This window comes from Heliangelus exortis, chromosome 11 (assembly GCF_036169615.1).
Source record: "Heliangelus exortis chromosome 11, bHelExo1.hap1, whole genome shotgun sequence".
Lineage (NCBI taxonomy): Eukaryota > Metazoa > Chordata > Aves > Apodiformes > Trochilidae > Heliangelus > Heliangelus exortis.
This window is the reverse complement of record NC_092432.1, coordinates 9,644,487-9,655,456: the sequence shown is the minus strand read 5'-3', so window position 1 is coordinate 9,655,456 and position 10,970 is coordinate 9,644,487. Positions and strand designations below refer to the sequence as shown.

At 42.0% G+C, this 10,970-nt stretch overlaps 1 protein-coding gene across 8 annotated transcripts in view; it reads left to right on the top strand.

Annotated features, from left to right (window-relative positions):
* Nucleotides 1–6,843: 6,843 nt before the first annotated feature.
* ADAMTSL3 (ADAMTS like 3) overlaps nt 6,844–10,970 on the top strand; it is a 176,268-nt gene continuing 172,141 nt past the window's right edge. For 3 of the 8 annotated variants that reach the window (XR_011727981.1, XM_071754416.1, XM_071754415.1), the window contains exons 1-2: nt 7,280–7,367; nt 9,315–9,406. Coding sequence is in view for 7 of the 8 variants with exons in the window: in XM_071754416.1 (XP_071610517.1) it covers nt 7,292–7,367; nt 9,315–9,406 (168 nt within the window). In the remaining variant the exon portion in view is untranslated. Of the gene's footprint in view, nt 7,224–7,279; nt 7,368–7,451; nt 8,002–9,308; nt 9,407–10,970 lie in introns of those variants that run through there. The other 5 variants (XM_071754418.1, XM_071754420.1, XM_071754419.1 and 2 more) reach the window with 5 other exon arrangements.

Sequence of the window (10,970 nt, the reverse complement as noted above, 5' to 3'; positions counted from 1 at the left end):
ATTCTAAGAATATTTTCTTTGCCTGCCAAGACTTAGTAATAGTGCAAACAAAACCAGCTGAAAGAAATAGCTCAAAAATAGTCAAATAGTCTGAGCTAGTTTTATCTTTTTTTCTTATTCCTTGCTTATTCTCCCCATGCAAGAACAGAAAGTGGCAAATTAAGAAGAGTGCAATGGCAATCTGCCACTGATTCTTTTCTTTCTGAATTTTTTTCTGACTTTTTCTTCGAGACTGTAGTCTGTACTGCTTAGGCCACAACTGTAGCAAGGAATTCCTACAGAGAAAAGACTGTAATAAATACCGGTTGAAATTTTTACTTTATTGTTTTGTTGAATGAATCCTTCCCTAGAATGTTTAATTGGGTGTGGTTTGTAATCATAGGATCGGGGTTTTTGTTCGGGTTGTTTGTGGGAAACCATGTTGGGGCATGTCGAAGACCATGAGGCAAGTCCTCAGAGACAGAACAAAGAAGCTCTTCCCTTAGCAACGGGACAGAACCTGCGGACCAGGGACCAATACAAAGAGAGAGACCGCGAAACGGGCTCCAATGAGAACCTAATAAAGGACTAAGAGGGAGGGGGGTTACTGAAAGTATAAAAGGACTGGTTTACCCTATCCAAGGCGCGAACCATGTGCGGAGTTGTGCTGCCTCGGTCGCCCAGCGTGCTGCTTTGCATATGTATCTCTCTCATTTACAATAAAAGTTTTGTTATCGTTAAAACGAGTCAAACGTTTTTAACAGACTGTACCATCTTCTCATACTGTTTCAAGTATAGAGATATTAGGAACATTTCAGGAAGAAGAGTTATGGAAGATATCAGGAAAACTGGTCCTTTTGCTAGAAAGTGTAGATATGGGAGATTTGGGCTGTATTAGCAGATTCCACAAAGCTGGAATTAAGAAACTCTGAAACTTCTAAGGTATTTTTCAAATATTTTAATCAGGCCTTGACCTTAAGCTAGTGAAATTAAGGGGAAAAAATACAGTGATACAATAATACTGTGAATACCAGGAAAACTCTTTGCTGTCCTCTTCCTCAGGTACCTGCTAATTGATGCTAACCATGTGTGATCAGTCACTTAGTATTGGTTCCAAAATATTGTCAGGGCTCTGAGTGAACAGATAGTCCTTAAGGACTTTGATCAGCCTCAGCTGGTGCTTCTGCTCACACACATGGGTGCAGGAACCCCATTTAAGCTCTGGCCTGGCCTTCAGTCTCTTTTTGATGTTTGTTACTGTTGTGCCTAGCTATAATCTTTGTTGGATAATAGACTAATTTTCTGGCTTGACTTTTTACTTGCCTGGTTTGCCTGGGTTGTCTGTGTACTCTGGCTGCCATCTCTGTCTTGCCTAGAAGTGGGACACAGCCCTGGGTGGTGTGACTGGTGTGGCTGCTGCCCTGCCAGCCTGGGTTCCTGACTTAGCTTTCTGTCCATTAAGGAGCAGCTGGACCTTGCCACTTCTTAGATGACCAATTACTCAATACTTAGGTAAGGCCAAGTTTCTTGATAGTAGTAATTTTTAGACTTTTTTTGTGACCTAATATGGAATGTTTGATTTTATATTACTTTTCAAGCATTAGATACACATTTATGTGAGGCTACACATAGTAAGTGAACAGGCTTGATTAATGTGAGAATATTGTAGAGGTATAGAGGTATAGATGCAGAGCCAGCATAGACAACAGAGCAACTTCTGTAGTGTTTCAGTGTTTTTATCTGATAGCCATTCTGCCCTCTAATTCTTGAGGATCTCCTCCTAAAACATCCATTGGAAAAAAAAAAAGGCACAGCCTTCAGCCTTTATAACAAATAATAACGTGCACAAAATAGTAATGCTCTTTTAAATGGTATTATTTGGATGCATTAAAATATATCAATAAATACTTTGCTAAGCAGCCTATCTACAGACAGATGTTAGCAACTTGCACGTGTCCAGAGCTAATGAGGACAGATTGAGTTTTACTAATTTGATAATGGTTGCCACAGAACTAGAGTAGGTATGGAGGCTCCATAGGAATATTAGAGCTTGCCCACTAGAAAGGTTAAAAGGCAGATTCTCTTTTCCATGTCATCAGATGTAGTCCACGCAGATGGTTAAGTCCTTTGAAGAACAGGTAACTGCACAAGTGATCTTACTGGTTAGTACTTCAGCATACACCCCTGCTTAGCTAATTAAATTAAGCAGGAGAATCCCATTAGCTTACATTTTGCCTATGTTGGAACAACAGCCTTCTGTAAGTTGGGAATCAGTAAAAAAATGAAAGTACTTGTGGCATTACCAGATGTAAATGTAAACGATGAATTTTATCTGATAAAACATAAACTATAGAAAACATACCTCTTAGGAATATTTTGTAGGTGACACTAATAAGATTCTGTGTTAGGCTGTCCTAGTTTCCAGGAATGGAAATAGGGAAACAGTTTCCTATTGTAGCTTTTTCTGTATTTGTATTGACAGACAGACTGTATGTGACAAAATGGAAATTTTGTTACTCTTACTGCACAGGATTCAATGCACAGTGTCATTTTTTGAAGTTATTTCCTGGTGACCTCACTTTTATTTTGGGAATTCGATTTTTTAATCTTTTTCAACTGTTAACCCACTCTTACTCTTTCCTCTGGTTGATGTATCACTGTTTACTCCCTGCTTATGTCCTCCTGTTTCCCTACTGGTGTACATCTTTAGACACTCATGTAGTGATAGGTACAAGTCATCTTGTGAAATCAGGTCACCTACTTCACTCCTCTTGCTTTTTCCCAGTCACCCACTACAGTGAAGACAGTAACTGTCCCGATGACCTTTGTCTGTTGTTCATGACTTGCAACATAACAGATTTTCCCAGAGACCCTCTTTATTCACCAAATGTTGACTCTTTCACATAGCACTCAATAGCATTTTATTTTTAACAATCACAGAAGCAAGGGCCATCACAGACTGAGGAAAACAGATTGTTGTCACTGTTGCGTGGAAAAAAATGGCAGACAAGTTCAAGAATTCAAATTTGGCACATCCACAGTACTCGGTGGGGTTGCCTTAACTTGCAAACTAGGAAAATAATCTGCTGAAGGACACAGCTATGTGTAAATAAACTGAGGCTATGTTACTTCTGTAATGAATTTTTCATTTTGCCTTATCTGCATTCAATATCTATCTGTACAAGTTCATATTTTCTGATTATGCCCACAATACACACCTAAATCCTTTTGAAAAGATATGTTGCAAACCCACAAAATGATGACATAACTGCATTATAAATTAATCTCAAAACATCTGTTCTAACATTTTATCTAAGGCTGTGAACACTTAACTACAACAGAAAGTATGTGGCATCCCAGTCAGGATGTGTTTGTTCTGAAAAGTCAAGAAACTCTCTGCATCTGCTACTATGGTCCGGGGTCATAAATATGTAAAACAAGACAGGGGGTGTTTTGCTTGAGAGTAAAAAGAAATTTGAGAGACAAGAAAGACCAAATATTTATTCAAATACTAGAAATAGTGACCATCTGTATATACTCAGTTGGTTAATGCTAGATTCATTTACATACAATTGGAGAAGACAGTAGTTTTCTTCTGTAACATTTAGATCTGCTCAGGAGTAGTTTTCCTTCCTTAAAATTACAAGATTTTTTTTCTACTTACTGTATTGATGGAGCTGTTTCCAAAACCCATGACAAAGGTAACATGGAAAGCAATGGGTTCCATAACACCAAGAAATCAGACCCAGTGCTGTAACTGAACTTTATACCTTTGTATTTATAGAAGCTTTACTCTAAATAAGGTATAACAGATTTTTGAAGCGGGGCAGTGCGTGATTGCTCTCTACCCCAGAGAGCTTGTTATTTCAGGGTAAACAAGCACCCTGTACAAATACAATGCAGGGCCAGAGAACTGATTACACTGGGTCAGGGTTCTCATGACTCTGGTTACAGGAAATTTAACGTTTTTCTTTCATTAGTCAATCAGGTGCAGCTCTATTACTGATAACTACGAGGCCTCAAACCAAAATTTTTTTTCTGCATGGGGCCTCAGCAGGATACTTCCAGTTTTGGTATTCGTTAGACGTAATCTTGATTTATGAGCCAAATGTTGTTCTGCACAGTTTCAATGGATTTTAAATTCGTGGTTTAGCCAAACATCTTTTTCCTGAATAGTACAGACTTTTGTTATGATGAAAGAATGGCCTTCATGATAATCAGATTTGCTTAGCTGAACTTGTTTTGAGAGAATATTTATATATAAGTGGAGCCTAAAGAGTTATGTATACCTGCATTTCAGGACCAAGAGAAATATGGTTTTACTCTTTTAGACGTGAAGAGATCATATGAATGTTCACTGGGAGAGGGAAATCTGGTGGTTTTCATGTCATAGAACAGAGGTTTTTGTTTACCAGTCCAGAGATTTAATTTTTTTTTAATTTTGCCCTTTTTGCCCTTTAATTTTGCCCCACATCTTGTGGGATGTTTTTTCTCTTCCTTTCCTGCCTGCACTGTTGAGTGTAAGTTGAAATTTTCTTTTGTTACATTTGAATGTAAATCAATGACAAAATATTTCATGGTTGTGTTTGGTAGACATGGTCTTAAGTCAGTATAAAAAAAAATGGTAAGACCATCATATTTCCCACCAGCTTCCTCATGAAAGACCATGCCAGCTGTACAGATGGACAAGATCATGATTATGTGTGCAATGAAATAAGTGCAAATGTCCATATTTCACAATTTTATGAACAGTAAGGGCTTTGTAGATGTCATATTTAATGTCATTTAAATGATGCATATTTTAGAGAGCAGCAAAAGGAAAGCATGTCTGTAATAAAACAGCATTATTTAGAACAAGATACAAATACAGGAATTATGCACGTGGGCTTGGAGTGCTAATAGCATCCTTATGGTTTCCTATTCAAAAATCTTACCCTAAGTCTGTCAAGTTAAAGTGGCACGAGTGGCAATTAGGACTGTGTGGTAAAACTGCTAACAAGGTAATACCTAAAGGACTTGACACTGGACTAGAGGTTGTGCAACCATAGTGTAATAGGCAAAGAACAAGACTTGAAGACTTTTTAGTCCATACAGTAAAAAACAGAAGGGGCAGAAGGACAGTTAAATGTTTCCTTAGAGAATGGTGATTTCTTTTAAACCTTTAAGGCTCAATTAGTTCTTGCAGAATTGCTGACAAACTTGTCCAGTGATGACAGGTATCCAAAAACTGTAAGTTTGTGGCCTTTAACTTTAGGGTGACTTTTGGAGGACTCTGCTATGGAGCTGCAGGTGCTGTGAATTTTGAAGTGTTTTTTTCTCAAACAGATATTGCTTGGCCACCTGAGTTTCATGCAGTCTAAGTAAAATTCCCAAAGCTTCCATCTTCATCAAAAGTCCAGGGAGAAAAGAGTGAAGGGGTGGGAGTGTGGAGTGAGGCTGAAGTGAACAAATTAAATAATTTATAATAATTTTAATTTAAATAAACTGATTTAAACACTGATTTAAATAAATCAGTTTTCAATGGGAATGAGCTGCACACAGGAAAATGCCCTGTTAAAAGATGTTCTAAGCCCTGTAGAGTTGTCATGAGTAGACTGAGGCTATTTTATACTCCAAATACTTTTTTTTTCTGGGTGCTCATCTTCCTCACAAAACCGGATTATTTCAATGTAGGAAAAGCAAAAGTAGAGTGTAGATGGTAAGGTGGAGTGGGATTAAACAAACTACAATTTCAATAGCTTGGGCAAGTGAAAATTGCTCTTTTACTAGGTATAGGTACCACCAGGTACTTGCATGATTTATTTTAATGCTGCTGAAATGCCCAGGTGACTAATGTTTGCCAGAGCTTCTCTCTTTTCTTACATGCTGTATAAATTCAAACATAGAACCTATAACCTGGGACTGAGATCACACAAAGAATGAAGTGTGTAAAAGAGCAGATTCAACTAAGTTGCTGAATCTGACATGAGCTAACCTAGGCTCCTTCCTGTTACACAACTTTTCTACTCTGATTTATTGCAGGAGGCAAGCAAATGTTTCTGAGACTTGTGTCTATGACGTTTGATTATCCTTTATGGCTAAGGATGTGCACAGCCAACTGAACTGAAGTAAATGACTGGGGGCAGTGTTGAAAGGAGATATCCAAGTAAGCTGGGATAAGAAAGTAGATGAGTACACAGAGGAGTAGCCCTGAAAAAGGGAAAAACCAAAAAAATTCATACTAGCATTTAAATTTGGAAGATGCTACTGGAATGTCAGGGCCAAACCTTTCAATGTAATCCATTACTAATACCAGTTCTAGGAACACAGCTAGAGATATTTTGTCAAAATATGCCCATCTGGCAACCAAATTAATATTCCAATCTGGAGCTTTTGCTTCAGAGACTCGGGAGGCTGCTTCACTATTGAGGGATAAATAATTTTAGGAGAAGTGATACTCTGCACGGGGTTGATGTAAATTGTGCACATTCCTAACTAGAAGTGCTAAGGACAAGCTTTGCTTTGTAGTTGTTGCCATCTTTTGGTTTTGTTCTTGTAGTTTTACTAGCCACAGTTTTGGGATAGGAAACCTGATTTTCTGCATCAGTCGATTTGACGGATAAATTCTAGCTTTAAAGCTGCTTGTGGTAAGGTCTGAAATGTCTGCTTACTGCTCTGGTATATCTGTTTTGAAGATAACAAATTGCAGGGGTATCACTGAAGTCATGCTTAAAGGACAGTGTGGTTGGTTGAAGTACCTGTAGCTACTGAAATAAACAGAAATCAAAGCTTCCCAGAGAGCTGATAAACTTTGAGCTGATCAGGTAATACGCAGGCTGGAAAAAACAGATTGCCTCAGGTGCCGGGGTGGAGCTGGAGAGAGCAATCCGAGTCTTACGGCGGCGTGGAGGGGGCAGCCCGGGCAGCGCAGCTGTTGGGGCGCAGTTCATGAAGTCCCCGGGACCCTTCGTGCCGGGTCTGTCCGGGCCGCGCAGAGCCCGTGGCCGCCTGCACCGTCACTGGTTTCAGCAGAGGGCACTCTGCTCCTAACCATGGAGGAGGCGCTTACCCGTGCTGGTGAGAAACCGAAACAGATTGGAAAACTTTCCAGCGCAACATATTTGAACAAACTCTTCACCGGTTATGTTTAGTTCACTGGAGCATATTTTTAACTTCAGTGGCAGGGATAATAGGCCTTTTTCTGCTTGTTGCCCTTAGAGGACTCGACGAAAGCTTGGGACACCAGAGGAAGCCACGGCTCAAAGGTAGAGGATTTAAGTGTTGCTCTTCAGCAGCCCAAAGCTCAGAGGAAAAACGAGAGCAAAGCTGTCGTATGAGACATACTTGTCAGATTTACAGTAGGAAACCTAAAAATATCGTAGAGGGCAGCGTGATTAAAGACCTTCGCGGTGCGTGAGCAGATTTGCAGCTGTATTGTGAGAGTTACTTGGAGATGAGACACAGGATGGTTGTGGTTTGGAAGCTGCTTTGCATCAGATTTGGGAGCTGACTTCACGGTAGCCTTTACCCCTCGGGGGAAGACGAACCACTCGGTCCCGGGCTGCGGGGGTCTCGGCCGCCGGCACCGGAGCGCCGCCAGTGCCTCCGCAGCCGGGAAGACGGGGGGGGGCTTGGCCCCCTTGGCCGCCCGCCCGGTTGCTCTGGCCGGGGAGGCAGCGGCTGCGCGGGGGGTGCCGAGCCGCGGCGGCGGAGCGGGCGCCGGGCCGGGCCGGGCCGCAGGTGGAGGCGCCCGGGCGCCTCTGGCCGGGACCGGGCTGCGGCGGGCGGGCGGGGGCGGCCCGCTGCCAGCTGCCTGTAGGACCTTGGCTAACGTGCGGCGGTGGGCTGGAGCCTGGCCTGAGGGAGGGGCTGCCGCTGGTGATGCAGGATGCTGTATCCCCGGTGCCGTGACAGGCAAGGCTCGCCCCTGCCCTGCGAGCGGGAAGGAGGCGCCGGCAGAGTCGGACCCGCTCCCCGCCTCCCTACCGGCCCCAGCCCCGCTGAGCGCTCCCCGCCGAGCCGGGAGACGCGGCACCGCACCAGGTGGGTGAGCCCGGGGAGAGGAGCCAGCGGCAGCCTCTCCGACCCGATTCCCCAAGCGGATTCCCGGGAGGGAGGCGGCCGGGCCCCGCAGGCGGCTCCAGCGGACCGGCCGTATAGGTGCAAAATAAACGCAGACGGCCATGGGGCTGGGTGAGGGTCGTCTGGGAACACAGCGCGGAGAGGGTGGGTTGCTGAACATTTGGGCAGCCCCGGCACCGACACCTGTGAAGTACCGGAGTCCGGTGTGTTTGGCCAGCTGGGGCTCTCGGCAATGCCTGGCGAAGAGGGGGGAGGGAAGTCTTCCTTCTCTTATTGCCATAGTTAATTGAAACTTTTAAATGACAAAAGGATTCAGGAGCTGTAAAGGTTTTGGGAGGGAGGGGAGCTTTTTAATATTTGAGGAGGGAGGGTATAAATCACTTATTTCTGTAAGGAACCTTAATTATGTTTAGTTGACAGGTGCAAGAATTGTTTGGATAGATCGTTTTCCTTTGGGATATCTGACCTTTTAGAAAGGAGTACTTTTTTGGAAGGAGATATGCATTCACTGTGGGGCTTTGTAAAATAGTGGGGTGGTGGCTGGGAGAAAGGAAGAGGAGGGAGGGCTGTTTGTGTGCATGTGTATTGGGGTTGCATGGAACCTGTGCTATTTTGAGATAACTGTAGTAATGAATAGTCTGAGGAAAAAAGACACATTGACACTGGGAATTAACAATGATATTTTTTCTTGTTGGCAATTCAAAATTCAAGTTTTAGTAAAAGTGACTGGCATTTTCATGTTGGCACTGTAATGGTGATGATGACTAAATTGATGAGTTTAATATTTTGTTCTCTGCTCTGATGAATTTAGTCTCTGCACTGATAGGGTCGGAGATTTCAAAGGTAGTGCAAATGACTTCTGAAATCCCAGGGCTGGGCTCTCGGCTTTGGGTGGGTGAAAGTGCTAGAACAGTGCACCAGAAATCCTATGCTCCTTGGATTTTACCTTCTGGAGATCAAGATGGGATGGATTCCCAATTTGATAAACTGACCTACATTCAGGAGATGATAAAACTTTCCCACTATCGTCACCTTCCCAAATCCTTCAATTTCCCCCCCTTTCTGTTCCCTAATTAGAACTACCTCACCCTGCAGGCTGTGCTCATGGCATGCACTGCACGTCTGCTCCCTCTGGCCAGCGCAAAGCTCCGGTGTTTGCATTGCGTTGCTTCCAAAGGCTGGTTCCATGCCTTTGACCAGTTTGCTTTAGTCGTTGAAATTTTGGCAAAACCCACCTGATTTTGCTTGTAACATGAAACAATTTCTCTCAGCAGAGCCTCAAGGCACAAGGATGGCCAGCCCTAGAGCCACAGGGCTCTCCTGGGAGATCACTTGGCTTGCTATTGCTATCTATGCCCATCTCCAGGTAGGTGATAAACTTGTAGCTATTGTCATGCCAGGTCCTTCATTAGATGGTCTTGCTACACACTTTGCATTACCGTGTTTTAAACAGAAAGCTGCTGAAGAAACTGCATTGTAATTAAAATTTTCCAATGAGAAGGGTTTCCTTTCACTGAACAGAATTTCAAAGACATCCATGGGGGAAATTAATACTCTCTCTGTTTCTAGTAACACTGTACCTGACATTACCAAATAACCAAAGGGAGATCTTTCCAGAGGTGGGATGCCATGGATCTTTCTAGACAGTACAGCTGCTCTTTGTCCCCAGGTGTTTTAGCACCTGATAATAGTTAAGATACTGTAAGTGACAACGATTATATAAATACCTGGCTAGAAACATCTAAAGCATTCAAAGTCAGTGTTGGAGGGGCAAAGTGGTCCAAAAAGGTCTTTTACTCAAGTGTTCAATGAACACAGGAACCATGGAGGAAAACCATAGCTGCCAACTGATGTATTGCCTGACACATGAGCCTAATCAGTTCCAAGAAGTGAGTATTTCAAGAAATATGGTGTGCTGGCATACAGCAGAGATGTTGTTTTAGTATGTCATTCTCTGCAATGATGGTTCCCACAGCAAAAAAAAAATGTATCAAGGATTCTTCATTCCTAATTATACTTAAATATAGAAATCCTTAGAAAAAGACTGCTAAATAAACTGGAGAATATTTTTTTTAATAAATATAATTTTTTTTAAGTATTGTAGTAGTTTTTGACAAAAAAGTAAAATCTGGATTTTAAGTAAAAACAGGGTTCTGTATTGTTTGTCCTATTGCAATGCTGAGAAAATATGGTTTCAAAGTGGAGCCTGGTTTACTGGGCATTAAGCATACATTATGAATAAGTTTTGAATTGAAGGAACAAAAGTACAGACAAAAGTAAATTCCAAAGGAGTATGAAGAACTGAGGAGACTGTACTAGACAGCTGAGTAAGCTATGAATGATTTAGGGTGGACTTGGAGGTTTAGGGAAGTGGGAGTGGGGCTCCAACCTCTCCTCAGTAGCACTGATGAGCACACTGTTTGCTATGAGCCACTTTGAAGCTACCTGTTCATGAGCACCTCCTGTATCTGAATTATGGTTGTCATGAAAATACACTGGTTACTTGAATAAAGACCTTATTATAAGAGAAAAAATTATTAAATTTCTTATTGATTGTGCAGTAAACTGTGGTACATTCAGCTCATGTCTAAGCAGATAGAGCAGCAGTGAGATCTTCTTTTTGCTTGCATGTTTCCTATGTAAGAACAAGACCATTATTGATTTGCTCTGCCTGCTCAGCTTGTGTTTTTGTGGCAGCTGAGTGATGCTGTAGTGACCAGTCCTATAAAACAAGAGTCGTATGTGAAGTTCACTTACTAGTTTTATTCAAGATGAGAACAGATTTTCAGAGAAGGGAAATGTCAGGTTTTTATTTTTCAATTGTGCCTTTTTATCATGAAGAGGCTTTTTTTTTTTTTTTTTTTTTTTAAACATTTCTTGTATTTTTTCTTTCATATTTTTCTTATTGTAGAACTGGAACCAGTGGCAAA